The sequence below is a fragment of the Xenia sp. Carnegie-2017 genome, unplaced genomic scaffold (genome assembly GCF_021976095.1).
Source record: "Xenia sp. Carnegie-2017 unplaced genomic scaffold, XeniaSp_v1 HiC_scaffold_20, whole genome shotgun sequence".
Lineage (NCBI taxonomy): Eukaryota > Metazoa > Cnidaria > Anthozoa > Malacalcyonacea > Xeniidae > Xenia > Xenia sp. Carnegie-2017.
Genome location: NW_025813483.1, coordinates 4,453,610 through 4,475,727, shown reverse-complemented (window position 1 = coordinate 4,475,727; position 22,118 = coordinate 4,453,610). Strand labels below are relative to the sequence as shown.

Genomic DNA, 22,118 nt, shown 5'->3' with positions numbered 1-22,118 from the left:
TTGGTCATCACAGTCACCACGATGAGAATCGTCACATATTACCAGAATGGGTCTTCGTAAAAAGTTAGTAAAGGCAAATATATGAATGCCCTCAAGGCAGTAAAAACCTGGTGTTGTTGGAACAGCGACTGTTTTCTTCCAGTCTTCACTCCATTGCTCGACACCAAAATCCATTGGGGTACCAGCCTTTTGATCCTCCAACTGCGTTTCGACTTCCAACTGCCAGCGCTGTTGATAAGTGACATCTTCAGTAAGAATTTGGCTGATTGTTTTCAGCAGACAACCAAAAATAATTTCCATAGCGCTTTTATTTGAGTAAACAAAAGTCTACCAAAAGCTGTGTTTGAAGTTTAAACGAAGGACAAAGTGTGACGAAAGACACTCTTAAAAGACACAAAGACACACCGGTTCCAGCGTAAATCTCTTCGATGAAGTGAATTTTAACTAATTCAAGAAAATGAAGTGACGAAGAAAAAGCCAATATTGCAGGAAGCAATATTGGTCGAAAAAACAACTATCAATCAAACACAACCTCATCGTCGGGTGCCGTTTTCTTCAAATTGGTCTTCGAAGAATATTAGCTAAGTTCTTCGCGTGTTCCTTATAACACACTGCAACGCGTTTGTTACTATATATGCCAATTTGTATGATTACGTTAATGTATGATGGTAATATTGTTTGATTTGCATGCGAGAAAGAGCGCACGTGGGCGAGGGACGTTTTTGTTAATTAATTCCAGGATCACTCCAGAAATACTTGATTGTTTATAGTTTAATTACACAGCTAAGCAAAACGAAGCACTCGAAGCGTTCAGGAAGCGTGTTTACAATTGGCCATGGAATGTTTACACCGAAATACCGACAGTTACTTAGCTTTTACAGATCACGAACTAGACGAGGTGATATCGAACATTCAGAAAGACTTTCCGAACGTTGGCTCGAAAAGAATGACAGGCCTTTTGCTATCCAGAGGTGTATTTGTCCAACAAACACGCATTCGTCAATCGATGCGCAGAGTTGATCCAGAGGGAACACTTTTACGAGCTTTTAAAATGCGTGTAATTTCTCGAAGGCGTTATTGTGTCGCTGTGCCTCTTTCATTAAGGAGCTTTAGCCAAGAGCACGACTACGACAACGAGTATGAAGTTTGACCGTGTAAGAGAATGGCACGAGGAAGTTTGTTGTCGTTGTCACTTCGTCAAACACCGAAGTTAGGGAAGCAGCTACGGCTCTATTTGTCAATTATGATATCAACGAATCGGTAATACTGATTTTGCGAGAATATAGGACTCTTTAGACTGAAAAATCTTCACTATTTCAAGTTTAATGTACGATATATTTGTACTATTTTATTGTTTGTTTACCTTTCACGTTTACCTTTCACATAGCGCTTTTATTTGAGTAAACAAAAGTCTACCAAAAGCTGTGTTTGAAGTTTAAACGAAGGACAAAGTGTGACGAAAGACACACTTAGAAGACACAAAGACACACCGGTTCCAGCGTAAATCTCTTCGATGAAGTGAATTTTAACTAATTCAAGAAAATGAAGTGACAGAAGAAAAATCGAAGAAAAAGCCAATATTGCAGGAAGCAATATTGGTCGAAAAAACAACTATCAATCAAACACAACCTCATCGTCGGGTGCCGTTTTCTTCAAATTGGTCTTCGAAGAATATTAGCTAAGTTCTTCGCGTGTTCCTTATAACACACTGCAACGCGTTTGTTACTATATATGCCAATTTTTATGATTACGTTAATGTATGATGGTAATATTCTTTGATTTGCATGCGAGAAAGAGCGCACGTGGGCGAGGGACGTTTTGGCTAATTAATTGCAGGATCATTCCGGAAATACTTGATTGTTTATAGTTTAATTACACAGCTAAGCAAAACGAAGCACTCGAAGCGCTCAGGAAGCGTGTTTACAATTGGCCATGGAATGTTTACACCGAAATACCGACAGTTACTTATCGAACATTCAGAAAGACTTTCCGAACGTTGGCTCGAAAAGAATGACAGGCCTTTTGCTATCCAGAGGTGTATTTGTCCAACAAACACGCATTCGTCAATCGATGCGCAGAGTTGATCCAGAGGGAACACTTTTACGAGCTTTTAAAATGCGTGTAATTTCTCGAAGGCGTTATTGTGTTGCTGGGCCTCTTTCATTAGGGAGCTTTAGCAAGAGCACGACTACGACAACGAGTATGAAGTTTGACCGTGTAAGAGAATGGCACGAGGAAGTTTGTTGTCGTTGTCACTTCCTCAAACACCGAAGTTAGGGAAGCAGCTACGGCTCTATTTGTCATTTGTCAATTATGATATCAACGAATCGGTAATACTGATTTTGCGAGAATATAGGACTCTTTAGACTGAAAAATCTTCACTATTTCAAGTTTAATGTACGATATATTTGTACTATTTTATTGTTTGTTTACCTTTCACTTTGCGTACGAAATACATGAAAGTTTTGCAGGTCCTATTTTCCTTTTTAATGTACATCTGCGCTCAAAAATGGGTTCTAAATTAAAGCCTGGATGCTAGTACTGTCAACTAATATCTTACGGAATGAAGAAATATATCTACTTTCTTTGCTTAAAAAAGACATCGTAGTCGCGACTACGAATTTTTTACAAAACATCGTACAAAAATTGATGACGGCTGCATGTTGTTGTTGTCGCAACAATGTTTTCGCGCCAAAATGACGTAATCGTACTCGTAGTCGTACTCGTAGTCTTTGCTAAAGCTCGCTAATACTTTTATAGTTCCATAACGACTCGGGTCCCTGTTATGATAAGCCTAATTTGCAATTCAAAGTGTATCTAAAAGAACTGTTTGCATAATTGCATTTATAGTGGAAATATGGATTGGATTGTCAATGTAGAAGTTCCTGTTGATAGTAATGTGCGTTTTGTGGTAGTTGTTTTTGTTTGTTATTAGGAGCTTTTAAAGGTTATTGATATTGGGGTGTTTTGCAAGTGTTGTAACGAAGGACTGAGGGCTTAGCATTGAAGTAGCACCTTTGATTATGGAGCCATTACGATAAATTGAGTATTTGTAATCGTTGTTAACATTATATATGAAAAAAAATTATCAGTTAAGTGCAAAAATTTGATGAATGTACGAAGTCACCACGATTAAAATTGGCACATATTACAAGAATTGGTCTTCGAAGAATATTAGCTAAGGCAAATATATGAATCTCCTCAAGACAGTAAAAACTTGGTGTTGCTGGAAGAGCGACTGTTTTTTTCCAGTCTTCGTTCCATTGCTCGACACCAAAATCCATTGGGACACCAGCATTTTGATCCTCCAACTGCCTTACGATTCCCAGCTGCCAGCGTTGTCGATACATGCCTAAAATGAAGTTTAAATGAATAAGGACTTATTTGTTCTTCGCGTGTTCCTCATCACACACCCGAGCTCCTTACCTGTCACATCTTTGGTAAGAATTTGACAGATTGTTTTTATCAAATAACCACAAACGAAAATAAGTGTGCTACAAGTTATTTCCATAGTTTAATGCGTTTATCTTTTGATGTCCCTCACTCTTGAGTCTCATGATGTCTGTGATTTGAGTAGTAGTACTCAAGTGGGTCATTACCATTACTAATATTATAGCTAAGTGCTATCTTTGTCATGGCTTGCATAATTGTCCTACCCTCTTGAATAATAACTTAATAGCGAAAGTGGCGAGTGAAAAATAAATGCCAACATTGCCAATATATGCAATTGTTACGAAATTGTGTATGAGGCTTGTCACATCCAATGTATACCAACATTTATATAAGTAAGTGAATACATTTCATATTAAATACATTAAATACATTGAATACATTAACATCAACACCAACAGTTACAATTCTTCTCGGGACTTTACTAACTTGGACGATTTACATCTTTAAACATGTAACGGATACTCCCTGACTCAAAACATTTATAACAAAAACCCTGATTTTCTCCTGTTCCAAAACATTCACAGCCTTTGAGCTGGTGATGAAGATGCTGCAGCACTTTTCTCACCAAAAATTGGCTAAAAAATAAAAAACCTTACTCTAGGTGAAACTGAAAAGTTGGCAAATAATTCCTTCTCCTGATAATGAAGTTCATTCTCGTAATGAAACCTGTGCAAAGCATGGCTTGTTGCGTTATTTTCCTGTTCTTTTTATCTCGTTTTTCTTCTGTCTTGAGTCTTCTTTTCCGACTTTAGTTTTAGAGTTGCATAACATTGTGAACACAAGTTTTCATTCTCTGGAGTACCAAAGAACACACATTTTTTAGTCAGACATCTTCTCTCGACCGTTTCTACTTTTCTTGAAATAGGCGAAATTTTCGCACAGTTTGGATGGGATACAACGTTAACTGAGCGCGTGGATGAACTTGCGTTAAAAACATGAAATTTCTTTTCATCTTTCCTTCCACTGTTTGTTGTTTTTCTAGTTGTATTACCTTGCACATGGGATGTGGATTGTCCGATATCTTTTTTTCCTGAAGAACGACAGTTGAGAAACTTTTCTTTGTAGCAATCATAACACAGGCCACGTAAGTCCTCATTTCCATTGTTCATACAGTCATTATAACATCTATCGCTAACTGACACAAATGGAGTTGCCCTCTTTGGTCTCTCGAGTAGTATAGACTTCAATGTTGTAAAACAGACAGAACATAGGTCTTCATATTCTGGGTTCGCAGTGTTACCACAGCCAGGAGAAGTACAAATACGTGTGTTGTTTGTGTTTCTACATTGATGACAATAATTGCTTTCAATACTGGCAATGTTTCTGCAGTTAATCTTTGCACATGGTTTATGCTCCTTTCTATTTTTAAAATGGTCTTCATATTTTGTTGAATATGATGCCATTGTCCTCTGATCATTAAAATCACAAACCTGAAATTTCTTTCCATCTTTCCTTCCCATGTTGGTTGTTTTTCTAATTCTATTGCATTGGACAACGGATCTGGATTGTCCGACGTCCTTTTTTGCTGAAGAACGATAATTGAGAAATTTCTCTCTATAGCAATCATAACACAGGCCGCGAAAGTCATCATTTCCTTTGTTCACGCAGTTATTGTAACATCTATCATTAGGTGACGCTGAAGGAGTTGCCGTCTTTGTTCCCTCGAGTAGTATAGACTTCAATGTTGTAAAACAGACAGAACATAAGTCTTCATAATCTGGGTTGGCAGTATAACCACAGCCAGGAGAACTACAAATACGGGTGTTGTCTGTGTTTCTACATTGATGACAATAATTGCTATTGATACTGGCAATGTTTCTGCAGTTAATCTTGGCACATGGTTTCTGCTCTTTACTATTTTTAAAATGGTCTTCATGTTTTGTTGAATATGATGTGATTGTCCTTTGGTCATTAAGTGATAGCTGATTCAATGTCAATGTTTCCAAATGTATATCTTCCATTGATTTAAAATATCTTTTTAACATTCCATAAACATGTGGATTTTGTTCACAAGCTTCCATTTCAGCGACGAGTATTTTCATTTCACACTCATTGTCAAATGTGTAATGTAACTTTAAACAGTTTAAATATTCCCGTTGTAGTCGATCAGAGTAATTTCTTTCCTCTGGTAACAAACAACGGAGTTTCATAGGCTGGCCATTATGTTTCATTAATGGTACTCCAATCACCATTTTGTGATCGGCCAATGTATGCCCTCTCTCATTATTTTCTGCCATCACAAGTGCTGTAAAATGTCCATGGTGATAGCCAATCAAAAGAGGAGTTTTTATACAATCCACCAAGTCTGACAACAGTGGTAAGTATATGCCACCAAGGTTTACACCAGCACCACGATGAGAATCGTCACATATCACCAGAATTGGTCTTCGCAGAATATTAGCTAAGGCAAATATATGAATCTCTTCAAGAGAATAAAAACTATGGTTATTGGTTGATTTTGCTGTTGATGCAAGAGCAACGGTTTTCTTCCAGTCTTCATACAATTGCTCTACACCAAAATCCATTGGTATACCAGAATTTTGATCCTCCAACTGCCTTTTCACTTCCGACTGCCAGTGTTTCTGATACATGCCTAAATTGAAGTTTAAATGACTAAGATATAGAGATTACTTCATAGTTATTAAGCGCGCATGGTTTTTCTAGTTGTTTCATTTAACAGAGAATTTATGTAAGATGTCAGACCATGGGAACGAGTTCTCTAAAGAACCAACTATGATGTAATTACCTGTTTATTTTAAGCACTATTTTTTCACTCAATGAAACATTTTAATGAATTATTATTCTTAAATCACACACTATAGCTGCATTTACACTATACCGGTTCGCTCATCACGACATCTTCATTTGCTTTAAAGGTGTAACTGTACGGAGTAAAAGCTTATTAAGTTGATAAATTTAGTCTATTTGATTGTGTTTCTGACGTTGAACAAATTCACTGCCTTTTAGTACAAAAGAAATTTAACCTGTTACGACTGCTACGATAGTAATCCGGTATAGTGTAAACGGAGCCTTATAGAATATATATTCTAATTATTTCTTTTGTGAATCGTTCATTTCATTGTGAATAAGATAGATAGCTCAATATATGAAATCATCATGTTCTTCTAGTTTTTTTCTGAAGAAAGCTGCAGTATATGGCCGAAAATTTAATAAAATATTTTTAAAAATAGTTTAAATCGAAAAAATGTAAGGTAGTAGAAAGAAGTTCAGTATAAAGAAGTTAGAAAAGAGTTTTGTAAACTAATTTCTTACTGGATGAATGAAAAACCAACGCTCCTTGTTTTTTAACACTTCGTTGTCAAGACAACGCGGGTGCGTTGCTACGAGCATCTGTCATCAAAACAGAGTTTCCGTTCAAATTGATATAATTCGTACTGCTAACTAATTTTTAATAGTGAATTTTCAGCGTTTTATAAAAACAGCATCATCAAATCCGCGAGTAAAATTTTAAAACCTGTTTGGTCTTCAATCAGAACTTGATAAACAGTTTTTCTCAGCGTTAATCTTCGGTCATGAATACCCCACATACCAAGTGAAGCTGCATGCATCAAAGAATTTCCATCGCCCAAGGTGTTTATCGGAATAAACTTCGGTAGAATTTTACACCAGTTGAGAGACCTGTTGTTTTCCAACTCATTTTCAAGAGCAATGTTTACTAAGGTTGCGTACAAAAAATCTTGAAAATCTCTATTGAAACAAGAAAGATTCGGGAACAAAAAAGTGTATCGCGATGATGTTAATAAGAATCGATGTTTTCCCTGATCTGCAGGGATAGTGACATCCCCATCAACTGAATCACGAATAATTTCCGAAGTGGCAACATCTATTGAAGAAATACTTCTATGCAGTTCCATAACGACTCGGGTCCCTGTTATGAAAAGCGTATAATATATTTTAAAATTTGCAATTAAAAGTGTATGTAAAAGAACTGTTTGCATAATTGCATTTATAGTGAATATGGATTGGATTGTCATTACATTAATATTGTAGTGGTTGCTGTTGATAGTAATGTGTTGTGTTGGCTGTCTTATTTCTGTGAAAAGGTGGTTGTAACGGTTATTGGTGTTAGGGTGTTTTGCAAGTGTTGTGTTGTGCAGGTGGGTTTTGTGGTTGTAGCTGTAAAAATTTGTTGCACTTGTTGAGTTCTTGGATTGTAATGTGTCCGAGTATCGTGAAACACGAAGGGCTCCAAGGTCCGATTGTGCTTCGGGCCCATAAATATACTGTAGAATATTCCATTGAATATCCAATACATTGCTTCAATGTAGTGCTCTATAAATATTTTTGTAAGGGCTGTCACAAATGTTTTTACGCATAAGAACATTTGTGACAGCTAGACAACTGTAATGGACACTTAAAAGTACAAAGGTAGTACACCTTTGACAAACTTACGTCTGTGATTTTTTGTTTATTTGCGTTGTACAGAAGAACAAAATTGTCTTATGAAAAGGTATGCAAAATTTAAGTGAGTCACTACTAACTGAAGTTACTTCTCTTGTACCGTAAAATTCAGGAAACCAGCGTTGTCTCTCATTGTTTAATTTACGAAAATGCAATAGCACCCTTGATTATAGAGCATTATCATAAATTGAGTATTTGTAATCGCTTTTAACATGATATACGACGAATAAATTATCAGTTAAGTGCAGAAATTTGATAAACGAGAAAAGACGTGGTTATTATGAGGCTATAGCCACACGTACGAAGTGCATATCTACATCTATAAGGAAGCGAATATATTACTTTATTACTAATATCAATACAGTTCTTTAGATATGAGGATTTAAGCCTTATGGAATGACAGTATTTCTTGTTCATTGAAACAAAATTTGTTGAAAACTGTTCACACCAATTGTCTATTCTAAGAAAAACATCTCTTTCTACTTTAAACATTTATGACAAAGACCCTGATCTTCTTCTGCACCAAAACATCCACAACCTTTAGTTACACATGGTATTAGTTTAAATGGTCGCCTTTATACTGGTGACGAAGGTGCTGAAACACTTTGTCTCTCAACAATTATCTACAAATATAAACAACTCTTCTGGCGAAAATGTGTACAATTTATTGATTTCTAGAGATTGTGTGAGAAATTTCTTTGTTTAGTTAATTCAACAAAAAATATTTACCTGATAATAGTGGGGTTCATTTACATAATACAGCGTGTGCAAGTCATGATTTGTATTCTTTTGCTGTTGTGCTATTTGCCAGTTCCTTCTAGCTCGTTCTTGTTCAGCTTTGATCTTCTTCTCAGACTCTAAATCATACTCAAGTTGCAATGCTTTTGCATAACATTGTGAACACAAGTTATCATTCTCTGAGAAGCCAAAGTATTGGCATTCTTCAGTCAGACATCTTGTCTTGACTGCTTCCACATTCCATGTTGATTCCAGTGAACTCCATATATATATATATCTGGAATGATAACGACAATACATTTTATAGATAAAAAGTTGAAGCCAAAGTCCTAGTCTCTTGCGCGGTTTGTACGTCAGTTCCAGTCCTTCAAAGTCGAATATTCACGCGGTTTGTACGTCAGTTTCATTCCCCTGAGTGCCAAACATACACGGCCAATATAAATTTGAATACAAATTGCAAAAGCATAAACATATAAACAACATCACGACAAACAACACACGAGGCCAACTCTTCGCAAAAGGTTATTTTTTACAGCTGAAACTTTACTACAGTGAGTTCGCTTTAACTTACAACTTGTAACGAGGAAAAGCCAACTGAAAATTACACTGTTTGCTAAAAAGACAATACAATAGAAAATATGACGAAAAAATATTCAAGCATAAATTTTTCTTTCGTCGGAAGGTAAACTCAAACGGAAAACAAAAAGACAGTGTTTGTCTTTTTGTCATTAAAATGGATTTAAAGATCTGTTTTTCCGAATAAAAAGAAACTTGAATATCCAGTTTCATAAAAATATCGAGTCTATAACTCGCATTTTTACTTTTTACAGAGCGATTGTATTTTTCATCGATTTTGATAGTGCTTGAAACTTGAAATACTAAATGGTTGTCATCTCGATATCAATAATTGAATATCCTTAAAGACTTTGATATGTTTTAAAGGAAAACCGCAGCGTTAGAGCAGATCGACTAAGTTCACCTCATCTTGCTTCTCGATTTATCACTTTGATTCACTTTCCGTGAACCTTTTCATTACAAACATTTCGTTATTTTTACGCTCTGATCAAGATCCGAACTCTACCATTACCAAGGGACAAATGATTTAAAAAAATAAAATGAACACGCGAGAGACTAGAGCCTGACGTGTGATGACGAATGATGACAACAAATATTTTTTTGGCTTCAATTTTTGGCTTCGGTTATCATTCCAGTTATTCAAATGTCGAGTTCACTGGTTGATTCTTGCCTGATGGGGCTACCATAACTGACACCTCTTAAAATTTTGGATGTAATTTGGTGAAGCAAACAGAACATAGGCCTTCATAATCTGGTTTGGCAGTGTACCTAGAGCCAGGAGAAGTACAAATACGTGTAATGTCTGTGTTTCTATATTGATGACAATAATTGTTATCGATACTGGCGATGTTTGATAAATATTTACCGAAATTTATTCCGTTAAATACGCTGGGCGATCGCAACATTGGCTACATGTGTCTTATCTTGGTGTTTGTGAAATATATTAACGTACATTGTTTTCGATTCAAAACGTTTCCGGTTCTGATGTCAGATGAGAGAAGACGGATATTTTGGCATGAAACTGTCGCCTGAATAAGATCAAATGAACTTCTCTGCCTAGTAACGCTGTAAATTCTGTAAGTAGTTAGATGAATTTATCCCTTCTTTTTTTATGCATTTGTTAAAATTATTTGTAATTATTTAGTTGAACCGTACGTAATAAAGTAATGCGCGTCTCAAAGTATCAGAAACTTGGCAGAGAATGGTTGAGCCGTTAGTCGAATTCTACAAAAAGTTCAAAGAATTTATCCTTATCAACTGATATATCGACGAGGCCCTGTTTTTAATTAACGATCTTTCGAATGGCTAAATCTAACAACGAAGCGACAAGCGTAATGAGTAATGAACAAACAAAGCAAACCACCCCAGCTCTCACCAGGGAAGAAGAACCTTCAACTCTCGAAACATCTGAACAACTACGAAGAAAACGATCTGCTGCAAAAGGCGCATTTACAAAAAAGATGAAGGAGTTAACCAAATCAAAATTGAGCTTTCGAAGCTTGAGCGAAGCAAACAATTAAAGCACAAGAATTCAACGAAGTTGTAAACAGATTTTACAACGCCCACAAGCGTCATCATGCTACAATAGAAGATGATTATGATCACCAAGACTCAAACGAATACCTTCAAATTGAACAACAAAGAATTTAAAATTTGTAAATGACCTTAAACGAATGGCTCAGAGAGTTTACAAAACAACCATCGATGTCAGAAGTCAAGATAAACCCCAGTGACTTGATTAGTAACGTCGGAGAGAAGAGCCGTGTTATAAAGTAAGTCTTTTGAAATCCGTTCCAATCCAAGGAAACAGCAAAACGTTTTCGTTATTTTATGAAATTCTTGTGAAACTAAAACACTTTCTTCATAATCGAATCGATATTAGTGGTTTTACGTCCAAGATTCTTTAAAAATCGGCGATTAAAACTTGTCGATTTTAATTGTTTTGGAAATATTCATAAGTCTTTACGCAGAGACTGCTATTATTACATGTAATATTTCTCATTTGATCTTCCTAGTATTTGATGATTTCGTTATTCTTTTTAAATTTCCAGACTCGAGGTTTGAAGCTACAGTAGATACAAAATCTACCCAGGTCATGGGAAAAGATATATACGTATAGATGGAAAGGTACTTACCTTTACAATGTTCAACTTAGAAGAACTGCTTAATTTATCCCTTTGTTGATATAAAGTTATTTTTAAAACACTCTTTAAATACTTGATTGTAAAATCACATCTATATTATTTTGCCATAACCAATAAATGTTTTATACATCAATTTAATAGTCTTTCAATTTCCTGGACAAAAAATGTGAGAGATCCTTCTTGATGAGAAGAAATCCACGAAAGATTTCATGGACTGTCCTTTACCGTAGAAAACACAAAAAGGGCTCAGTTGAAGAGGTATCCAAAAAGAGAACGAGACGAAATGTTAAATTCCAACGAGCCATCCAGGGTGCAACTCTTGAAACTATTTTGGCCAAACGCAATCAGAAGCCTGAAGTAAGAAAAGCACAAAGAGAGCAGGCAATAAGGTATTAAACACAACTGTCTTGTGTCTTTAATATCTAAAAAATTACATCTTTTATGCTTGACTAGAAGATTTTTGATTTTGTTTCTCAGTGAAGATTCTTTTTTACCTACATTGTATGAGTAACAACTGTGAGAATATGAATTATAATCAGAGAGAAACATTGAAAATCCTCAAAGTTAAACTGAATCAGATTTTGAGAAAATTGATCATTTCGATGATTTAAAAACATTTAGAGCTGCTAAAGATAAAATCAGGCTAAAGAAGGAGGCTAAAAAGATGACAAAGGTATGTAAAGGCTATAACAATTACTCAACTATTATAAAGTAAACTAGGTTGGCTTTCTCAGTGCAATTTCCTGTTGATAAACTGCTTTGAACAAAAATTTTCTGTTCAAACATTGAAATTAATATTTATTAAGAACTTTGACTGTTTGTTTGTGAGTGGGCTAATTGTATGACAAACTTTTCATGACTTACTTTGGGCAAAATTATGACACATATTGTGAATTTAATTCCCACACAAGGGAGTGATAAATTTCTTCATGAAGTTCAGTATTTATCATAAGTTTTCAATGATTCAATGAATCGTTGTCACTTTATATTGGGTATCATAAAATAGAAACAGTTTAACTTATGCAGTTAGTCTATAGCTGTGTTTGCAAACCATTCAAAGCTCAACCAATTAAAATCAATCAATCAATCAATCAAAGAGAATTTGCAAATGAATCATGAGTACATTTAGAGGAAGAATTAAAACTTTTGTTTAAATTTGTCTGTTTACATTATTGTTATTTTATAAAAGAACTAAAAGATGCTTTTCATGTTTGCACTGGCGTATGCAAACCTCAGAGACATTTGTGAGAACTCTCAAGCAAGTGCAACCATTGATGTTTGGTCTTGTGCTTGCAATGATCTGATCTTAATTTCTTTAAGATCTCTTTGGTTTGCATTCAATTGTGGAAAACAGTAAACATCTTTTATTTACTTCTTACATGAAGTAGACCATTCTTACTAAGATATCTCAATAACACTCATCATTTATTCAAGGCTGCACAACAACCAGTGAAGACAAAAGCTCCAACAAAACAAAAAGGTGGAAGAAGTACTGGTCGTGTTGGTGGAAAACGTTGAATGTAAATTATCACGCATTTCACTATAATAAATGGTCATGGTTTAATGGTATTTGCATTTTTTTAGTTTTATGTTTTAATTCCTGCTTCATTGTTCAATGTTGTGTAATCTGGTTGTGAATTAAGGATGAAAATTTGAATCACAATTTCAGTTGTGAAACATAACCTCCTACCCTCGTAATCCCCACCTAAACCTTCCCCTAACCCCTATCTGCCGAACAAATCAAACTGATAAAATCTTCACTTGTTTCATACAAGGCTGGTACCACTAAAATTTAACATTTAACTTGTAGACTTATCAAATCTTCACTTGTTTCATACAAGGCTGCTACCATTAAAACTAAACATTTAACTTGTAGACTGATCAAATCTTCACTTGTTTCATACAAGGCTGCTACCACTAAAACTAAACATTTAACTTGTAGAATGATCAATTCTTCACTTGTTTCATACAAGGCTGCTACCATTAAAACTAAACATTTAACTTGTAGAATGATTAATTCTTCACTTGTTTCATACAAAGCTGCCACCACTAAAACTAAACATTTAACATGTAGACTGATCAAATCTTCATTTGTTTCATACAAGTCTGGTACCATTTGAACTAAACATTTAACTTGTAGAATAATCAAATCTTCACTTGTTTCATACAAGGCTGGTACCATTATAACTAAACGTTTAACTTGTAGAATGTATATTTTGGCTCACAAATGTTGCGTGAAAGCATGAAAATATATTGAAACTTACCCTTTGTATCTACAGGGTGCATGCAAAATGCAACCCATTGAAATCAGCAGACGTTTAACATATGCATGATTCAGCCGTAATCAACCTCCAATGATACATAAACGTAATTGTAACGATAACACGAAAGGATTTAATGATTGGCATTTTACGCGTTTTTCCGTTTAGTCAACACGCAAACGACTGCAAATTTAGTACAGTAAATACTTAGTAGCGAGAGACTTGCCGAGCGGAAATCGAATTCGTGTAATAAAAATTAATGCCCAACATAAAGTTTTAATTAGAGCCATAGAAATAGACCAAAAACTACAATTTTTAAATAATTTTACTGCACCCCAGAAAGTAAAATATTTGTAATTCAATAGTTCGTGGTAAATTTGTAATATCATCATAAACGTGAGCACGTTATTTTTTGCAACTCTCCACAATCTGAAGGTTCATTCCTAGTGTAAAGTATAGTGAAGTAAGTTAACTGACTGTAATTATTTAGTTGAACCGTACGTGATAAAGTATGCGCGTCTAAAAGCATCAGACACTTGGCAGAGAATGGTTGAGCCCTTAGTCAATTCTACACATTGAGGCTGAGGACTACAATCTGTCTAATTTTACCTTACTATACTTTACACTTGGAATGAACCCTTTAGACTGTGGAGTTGCAGAATATAACGATGCTCAAGTTTATGATGCTATTACAAATTTACCACGAACTAGGAAGTACCAAGATTAAAAGAGTTTACTTTCTGTGGTGCAAATTAACATGTCGCGATTTGCAAAGCGCGATACATCGTGAGTAAAAGCTTTGTGTGTTTACACACAAAGAATTACGTCAGCCAATAACGATCGAGACTGCACCAACATTGCAAAATAATCGCTTATAATAATACATATTTCCCATTTCTGACTGGGAAAAGCCGAAAATATGTGGAAGTGTAGACGTAGAAATTGCCCATCTTCCTCTCAAAAAATTTCGGTGACGATTTACGAAAAGATGGTAACGAGGAACTACGTCAAGAATATGTGAGGTCGAGGACATTAAATGACTTTCATTCTATTAATTTGAAAGTCGGCAATGATCTAAATGTTGGTGTAATTCTGTTTGTCCTTGTTTTAAAATATGGGTTGTCACTCTTATGCTCTATTGTCACTTGGATGCTTCTTTGCTTTTACTCCCGTGAATGTCCGTCGATATGATATGTCGTAATTTAGAGAGGAAGATGGAAATGTTCTTTTATAGTTCACTTCTAAATTTAATAATCTTAGCACAACCGATAGAAGTTGCATATATTTACACCTCTGTGCTCTAAATTGTATGAAGTGTAACCATGATCTTGAGAGCTACGATAAGCAGGTAAAAGTTTAAGTAAACGATCTTAGGTTATCAAAACTACAACCATTGAAATCAGCCGACGTTTAACTTTTGCATGATTCAGCTGTAATCGACTCCCAATAAGACATAAACGTCTTTGAAAGGAATTTAATGCTTGGCACTTGCAATGTTATAGTTCCTATAATTTTGTTTACACTTCTTTACGTTTAGTCATCATGTAAACGACAGCAATTTAGCAAAGTAAATACTTGTTTTGTGTGGTTTTAAGCCATTTGTTATCAAACCGGTTTATATATGTAATAACAAACGCGTTGCATTATTTTAACTTTCTCAACGTACTGAATTACTGTGTATTTGAAAATCTTAAGAGTATACAAAGTTATACAGGCAATCGAAATTTATTTCAAAGAGTTAAGTTATGGAGATTTGTGTGTCGTAGCTTTTGCTATTTACCACAATTATTACGCTGCGAGTCATCAAAAGTGTATCGCGAATCGCGACATGTTAATCTGCACCCCAGAAAGTAAAATCTTTGTAATTCAATAGTTCATGGTAAATTTGTAATATCATCATAAACGTGAGAACGTTATTTTTTGCAACTCTCCATAATCTGAAGGGTTCATTCCAAGTGTAAAGTATAGTGAAGTAAGTTAACTGATTAACTGACTGTAAAAAACATAATGCTGACGACAGCTTCATTTTCAAAAAGATAGAAGATCATTTTCGTTGACTTTAGTGATGATAACTTGCTGATAGCTATACTTCATGTTGTATCAATAAATTATGTTTATCATACAGTATTTCCAATGACTAACATAATTGATCAAATTACATTATAATGTAAAATATTCTCTGCTGCTTAAAAAGTTGAGCTTAAGTTAACTTATTACAAATTATGTTCATTACACACCGAAACAAGTACAGAGACATGACGTCAGTAAAGCGTTCAACATGAGCCCGCAGTACGCTTATTGCAATTACGTTTATGTCTCATTAAGGCTATCCACATGCACACATTGCGTACTTATTTTAGCCACAAGTATCACAGGCTTGAATTTTCGCTACAAGTATTTCCATTATACACCCATTTTCATCAGTGTAATTCAACTTTAAACAATTGAAGTATTCCCGCAGTAATCGATCAGAGTAATTCCTTTCCTCTGGTAACAAAAAACGGACTTTCATAGGCTGACCATCATGTTTCATTAATGGTACTCTCTCATTATTTTCTGCCATCACAAATTCTGTAAACTGTCCATGCTGGTAGCCAATCAGAAGAGGGGTATTGATACAAATTTGTAATATCATCATAAACGTGAGCACGTTATTTTTTGCAACTCTCCATAATCTGAAGGGCTCATTCCTAGTGTAAAGTATAGCGAAGTAAGTTAACTGACTGTAAAATTTTAATTTCGTCGTGGATACACAACTTGAGAGAGAGCGTACAGACAGTAGAGAAAGACAAAGATCTGAGTCTTTTGACTGATTTTACGCAATTCATCTTATTCACCTTGAAAGCAAAGAATAGAACCTTGTATAATATAGTAGCATAATTAATGTATGTTTAAATAGTTAGTGTAATTAAGTTATATATAAATAGTTAGTGTAATTAAGGTATGTATAATGACTAGTTGATAGATGGAAGCTCATGTAAATAAGAGAGCATTTCTCAAGTAATAATATATTACACCTTGGAAGCTCACTAAACATATTTTCTAAAGTTCTAGAATGTCGTGTATATTTTATATCGTTAGAACAGCGTCCATGCAAGACTTCCCACAAGGCTATTTTAGCCACAAGTATCACAGGCTTACATTTTAGCTACAAGTATTTTCGTTATACACCCATTTTCATCGGTGTAATTCAACTTTAAACAATTCAAGTATTCCCGCAGTAATCGATCTGAGAAATTCCTTTCCTCTTGTGACAAACAACGGAGTTTCCTAGGCTGACCATCGTATTTCATTAATGATACTCCTTCATTATTTTCTGTCAACACAAGTTCTGTAAAGTGTCCATGGTGATAGCGAATCAAAAGAGGAGTTTTGATACAATCCACGGAGTCAGATAACAATGGTAAGTATATGCCACCAAGGTTTACACCAGCAATTGGTTCATCATAGTCACCACGATTAAAATTGGCACATATTACCAGAATTGGTCTTCGAAGAATATTAGCTAAGGCAAATATATGAATCTCCTCAAGACAGTTAAAACTTGGAAGAGCGACTGTTTTCTTCCAGTCTTCGCTCCATTGCTCTACACCAAAATCCATTGGGATACCAGCATTTTGATCCTTCAACTGCCTTTCGACTTCCAACTGCCAGCGTTGTCGATAAGTGCCTAAAATGAAGTTTAAATGAATAAGGACTTGTATGGAGTCGAGTTATCCGGCTAGCCAAGAAACTCCATCAATCGGGTACGGTACCGCTCGCATATTTGTTAACATAATTTTGCGTATGATGAGCTTATCTTTCTTGTATCATACGTTCATCGTTCTATTTTATACGCGTATCGTTTTTTTGAATCTCTGACAACGGCTGATGTAGTCTGTCTGCTTACAGGACAATTGCTCGATGCTAATTCGCGGCTATTTTTAGTGTATTTCTGTCCTTCCTTACTTAATATTAGTAGCTATTCTTTCTTTGGAATAAGGTGATAAAGGTGTCCCCGCAGACATGAGAAAATAGTTTTAACACATGCGTATCTACGTCTGCGATCTCTGATAGTGTCCGTATTGAATAAAAAGTGGTTTCATTCGACAAAGCATTTTTTTACTGTAAGATACGCAGATACGCGTGTATCGTATTTTACTCGTTTGTGCGCTGAATCTAAAGCCTAGGCCACACTATCCTCCATATGGACGAAAAAGATGATTTGGCCTAACTTAGTAACTTTTCCTACTTTACAATTCACGTATTAATCGGTAAAACTGAATTCGTGGTAATGAATTCCTAGCCACACTATAGTGTGGCCTAAAGCCTAGGCCACACTCGTCCATATCGACGAAAATTAGAACGAAAACTGCCGCAACGAAAATCTTGAACGAAAATTTCGTTTTCGTGCAGATTAGAAGAGTTGAATTTTTGACCTTTTTCGTTAACGAAAACGCATGCAATTGGCTAATAATCTAAAACTTTACTACACAAAGATGGCAGGATGGCACGAGGTTTTAATAAATCTGATGTGAGAAATACAATTTGTCGTCACTCGCAAGTATTTTATGAGTCTGTTTTCTTTGTTCGGTTCTCGTAACTCTTTAATCAAATTGTTAAATTATCCCAGTCGATCACGTCGTTTATTAATTGGGTGAATCTAGTATCTTGCTAAATGCTTGCTTTCAACTTCAGAAGGAGTATCTTTTTCCAGAAGACACCTTTTCTTTTTTGCTTGTTTTGTCACTGCAAAGGATACTACATAGACACATCCAACAATTACCGTTTACGTTTTAGCCGATTTTTGTAAACATGCGTGCAATTTTACGTCGTATCTGACATGTACTTCGTGCACGAATTTTCGTTTTGTTTTCGTTTTCGTGAATACAGCCGATAGTGTGGCCTAGGCTTTAATCTTTAAAATTTACAGAGCACCGTTCTCAAACGATTTATATATTACATATTTCTTTTTGTCACTTGCGTGTAAAGTCTATCAAGCGACAGTTGGCTATTTTGTATTTCTCGAGTCGACGAGGAACTTTGTTGTGAATGTGACCGAGTTTACAACGTAGTTTGATTCGATGGTTGATGCACATGCTATTAATAAACGTATATTCTATTCGTATGAATCGAAAACTATTTTAATAGAAGGCACTTTTTGTCGCGATATAATAAACGCCTATCATTCCCTTTCCATACACGTATCATTCTCGAATGGTTGTTTGGGGACGAGACAAACCTACTTAACTGCAAGTGGTGAAACAGTTACTGGTGTTGAAACTATCATGAATTTAAAACAAAATTGCTGCTCATTACGATGAACAAAGTTTTCTCAAGTATCACAGCGTTCATCCTTGTCTCGTTCATCCAACTCGTTCTCGTATCATACGTGTATCGTTCTCGTATCATACGCGTATCGTTCTCGTATCATACGCGTATCGTTCTCGTATCGTGTATCGTTCTCGTATCATACGTGTATCGTTCTCGTATCATACGTGTATCGTTCTCGTATCATACGTGTATCGTTCTCGTATCATACGTATCGTTCTCGTATCATACGTGTATCATTCTCGTATCATACGTGTATCGTTCTCGTATCATACGTGTATCGTTCTCGTATCATACGTGTATCGTTCTATCATACGTGTATGATACGAGAACGCAGACAAATAATGCAGACATAAATACGTCTGCCAATCACAATTGAGAAAGGAGAGCGTTTTTACAAAAAGATGATTTGGCCTAACTTTCTAACTTTTCCTACTTTACAATTCACGTATTAATCGGAAAATTCTCTGTATTACTTTACACCAATTAAGACACAAGTTATTATCTTAGATGTTGAAACTATCATGAATTCAGAGTTGGTAGCCATGCTTAACTCTCGATGTTGGTAAAACTGAATTCATGGAAATCAACTCAAAACAAAAGCTAAATAGAAGAAAAGTCTCTAAAAGTAACATTAAAGTCGATAAAAAATATTACACAGGTTTTAGAAAGTATAACATTATCCTGGATTTTTTTCGTATCTTTGACGTAACGTTATCGTATCATACATTTGAGAAACGTGAGCGTTACCTTACCTGTTAAATCATCGGTAAGAATTTGACAGATTGTGCTACTAATCATTTCCATAGTTTACGAAGACACCACGAAGCATTAGTCGGCATTCAATAATAAACACACTTACATTGTAACACTTAAATAGTCCGTGGCGATGACGTTTTTTGTTTGCATTCCGGGATATGTTCGGATATTTGTAACAGTTTCGGACATTAGCAACAGTTTTCGGGCTGAGGACATTTTAGCTACAAGTATTTCCGTTATACACGGATGGGGGAAATATCGAAGGAAATTCTTTGTCCGTAACTTCTCTACCCCTAAATCGACCAAGTCTTCCGTCCACCAAGTCCCGCTGCTCTTCGACGGTCATTTCCAACACTTTCATCAACTACTTCATCAAAGAAAATCAAAAGACCACCATCAAAAAAGATAAAGAAACATTGTATTGTTCACAAAGATTGTAAAATCACATCTATATTATTTTTCCATAACCAATAAATGTTTTATACATCAATTTAATAGTCAATTTCCTAGACAAAAAATGTGAGAGATCCTTCTTGATGAGAAGAAATCCACGAAAGATTTCATGGACTGTCCTTTACCGTAGAAAACACAAAAAGGGCTCAGTTGAAGAGGTCTCCAAAAAGAGAACGAGACGAAATGTTAAATTCCAAAGAGCCATCCAGGGTGCAACTCTCGAAACTTTTTTGGCCAAACGCAATCAAAAGCCTGAAGTAAGAAAAGCACAAAGAGAGAGCAGGCAATAAGGTATTAAAACAACTGTCTTGTGTCTTTAATATCTAAAAAATTACATCTTTTATGCTTGACTAGAAGATTTTTGATTTTGTTTCTCAGTGAAGATTCATTTTACCTACATTCCTACATTGTATGAGTGACAACTGTGAGAATATGAATTATAATCAGAGGGAAAAATTGAAAATCCTCAAAGTTAAACTGAATCAGATTTTGAGAAAATTGATTATTTTGATGATTTAAAAACATTTAGAGCTGCTAAAGATAAAATCAGGCAAAAGAAGGAGGCTAAAAAGATGACAAAGGTATGTAAAGGTTATACCAATTACTCAACTATTGTAAAGTAAACTAGGTTGGCTTTCTCAGTGGAATTTGCTGTTGATAAACTGCTTTGAACAAAAATTTTCTGTTCAAACATTGAAATTAATATTTATTAAAAACTTTGACTGTTTGTTTGTGTGTGGGCTATTTGTATGACAAACTTTTCATGACTAACTTTGGGCAAAATTATGACACATATTGTGAATTTAATTCCCTCACAAGTGAGTGATAAATTTCTTCATGAATTTCAATATTTATCATAGTTTTTAATGATTCGATGAATCGTTGTCACTTTATATTGTGTATCATAAAATAGAAACAGTAAAACGTATGCAGTTAGTCTATAGCTATGTTTGCAAACCATTCAAAGCTCAACCAATTAAAATCAATGAATCAATCAAAGAGAATTTACAAATCAATCATGAATACATTTAGAGGAAGAATTAAAACTTTTGTTTAAATTTGTCTGTTTACATTATGGTTATTTTGTAAAAGAAATAAAAGATGTTTTTTCATGTTTGCGCTGGCTTATGCAAACCTCAGAGACATTTGTGAGAACTCCCAAGCATGTGCAACCCTTGATGTTTGGTCTTGTGCTTGCAATGATCTGATCTTAATTTCTTGCAAGATCTTCTTGGTTTGCATTCTTGTAAAAACAGTAAGCATCTTTTATTTACTTCTTACATGAAGTAGACCATTCTTACTAAGATATCTCAATAACACTCATCATTTATTCAAGGCTGCACAACAACCAGTGAAGACAAAAGCTCAAACAAAACAAAAAGGTGGAAGAAGTACTGGTCGTGTTGGTGGAAAACGTTGAATGTAAATTATCACACATTTCACTATAATAAATGGTCATGGTTTAATGGTATTTGCATTTTTTTAGTTTTATGTTTTAATTCATGCTTCATTGTTCAATGCTGTGTAATCTGGTTGTGAATTAAGGATGAAAATTTGAATCACAATTTCAGATGTGAAACATAACCTCCTTCTACCCACGTAATCCCCACCTAGACCTTCCCCTAACCCCTATCTGCCGAACAAATCAAACCGATCAAATCTTCACTTGTTTCATAGAAGGCTGGTACCACTAAAACTAAACATTTAACGTGTAGAATGATCAATTCTTCACTAGTTTCATACAAGGCTGGTACCATTCGAACTAAACATTTAACTTGTAGACTAATCAAATCTTCACTTGTTTCATAGAAGGCTGGTACCACTAAAACTAAACATTTAACGTGTAGAATGATCAATTCTTCACTAGTTTCATACAAGGCTGGTACCACTAGAACTAAACATTTAACTTGTAGACTAATCAAATCTTCACTTGTTTCATACAAGGCTGGTACCACTAAAACTAAACATTTAACGTGTAGACTGATCAAATCTTCACTTGTTT

General features: G+C 35.1%; 3 protein-coding genes, 3 long non-coding RNA genes and 1 other non-coding gene across 8 annotated transcripts; 3 read left to right on the top strand and 4 right to left on the bottom strand.

Moving 5' to 3' along the window:
• Nucleotides 1-1,135: 1,135 nt before the first annotated feature.
• LOC124442398 lies at nt 1,136-1,562 on the top strand. The gene is made up of 2 exons (XR_006947239.1): nt 1,136-1,260; nt 1,388-1,562. It is a non-coding gene; the product is annotated as an uncharacterized LOC124442398 (long non-coding RNA).
• A 1,459-nt stretch (nt 1,563-3,021) lies between these two features.
• On the bottom strand, nt 3,022-3,637 carry LOC124442390 (tumor necrosis factor alpha-induced protein 3-like). The gene is made up of 2 exons (XM_046992892.1): nt 3,427-3,637; nt 3,022-3,352 (listed from the first exon to the last, which is right to left on the bottom strand). Exons 1-2 carry the CDS (start codon nt 3,509-3,511, stop codon nt 3,093-3,095), a joined length of 345 nt encoding a protein of 114 aa, XP_046848848.1. The 5' UTR covers nt 3,512-3,637; the 3' UTR covers nt 3,022-3,092.
• Nucleotides 3,638-4,160: 523 nt separating this feature from the next.
• LOC124441526 (tumor necrosis factor alpha-induced protein 3-like) lies at nt 4,161-7,328 on the bottom strand. The gene is made up of 2 exons (XM_046992004.1): nt 6,929-7,328; nt 4,161-6,046 (listed from the first exon to the last, which is right to left on the bottom strand). The coding sequence occupies exons 1-2, from the start codon at nt 7,326-7,328 to the stop codon at nt 4,161-4,163; spliced, it is 2,286 nt and encodes a 761-aa protein (XP_046847960.1).
• An 867-nt stretch (nt 7,329-8,195) lies between these two features.
• On the bottom strand, nt 8,196-8,859 carry LOC124442526. Its single transcript, XR_006947275.1, has 2 exons — nt 8,605-8,859; nt 8,196-8,498 (listed from the first exon to the last, which is right to left on the bottom strand). It is a non-coding gene; the product is annotated as an uncharacterized LOC124442526 (long non-coding RNA).
• A 1,391-nt stretch (nt 8,860-10,250) lies between these two features.
• Nucleotides 10,251-20,687, top strand: LOC124441123 (60S ribosomal protein L24-like). Of its 2 annotated transcripts, none has more exons than XR_006946875.1 (5): nt 10,251-10,265; nt 10,334-10,961; nt 11,241-11,316; nt 11,475-11,722; nt 20,646-20,687. XR_006946875.1 is itself a non-coding variant. In XM_046991558.1 (5 exons), exons 3-5 carry the CDS (start codon nt 11,517-11,519, stop codon nt 12,849-12,851), a joined length of 342 nt encoding a protein of 113 aa, XP_046847514.1. In that variant the 5' UTR covers nt 10,816-10,961; nt 11,241-11,316; nt 11,475-11,516; the 3' UTR covers nt 12,852-12,897. The 2 variants fall into 2 exon arrangements, 1 of the variants encoding a protein (XP_046847514.1); XM_046991558.1 differs by lacking the exons at nt 10,251-10,265; nt 20,646-20,687 and adding exons at nt 11,955-12,006; nt 12,768-12,897 and having other exon boundaries at nt 10,816-10,961.
• Nucleotides 11,802-11,880, top strand: LOC124443436. Its single transcript, XR_006947660.1, has one exon. It is a non-coding gene; the product is annotated as a small nucleolar RNA SNORD34 (small nucleolar RNA).
• On the bottom strand, nt 20,060-21,349 carry LOC124441124. The gene is made up of 2 exons (XR_006946876.1): nt 21,252-21,349; nt 20,060-20,368 (listed from the first exon to the last, which is right to left on the bottom strand). It is a non-coding gene; the product is annotated as an uncharacterized LOC124441124 (long non-coding RNA).
• Between the last annotated feature and the right edge of the window lie 769 nt (nt 21,350-22,118).

Bases quoted from the DNA above. Each gene is read 5' to 3' on its own strand.
- LOC124442390 (XM_046992892.1), bottom strand. From the start codon at position 3,511: ATGGAAATAACTTGTAGCACACTTATTTTCGTTTGTGGTTATTTGATA. The intron at 3,353-3,426 runs GTAAGGAGCTCG...ACTTCATTTTAG, and splicing joins TCTTACCAAAGATGTGACAG to GCATGTATCGACAACGCTGG.
- LOC124441526 (XM_046992004.1), bottom strand. From the start codon at position 7,328: ATGGAACTGCATAGAAGTATTTCTTCAATAGATGTTGCCACTTCGGAA. The intron at 6,047-6,928 runs GTTTTAAAATTT...ACTTCAATTTAG, and splicing joins TCTGATTGAAGACCAAACAG to GCATGTATCAGAAACACTGG.
- LOC124441123 (XM_046991558.1), top strand. From the start codon at position 11,517: ATGAGAAGAAATCCACGAAAGATTTCATGGACTGTCCTTTACCGTAGA. The intron at 11,723-11,954 runs GTATTAAACACA...AAAAACATTTAG, and splicing joins CAAAGAGAGCAGGCAATAAG to AGCTGCTAAAGATAAAATCA. The intron at 12,007-12,767 runs GTATGTAAAGGC...CATTTATTCAAG, and splicing joins AGGCTAAAAAGATGACAAAG to GCTGCACAACAACCAGTGAA.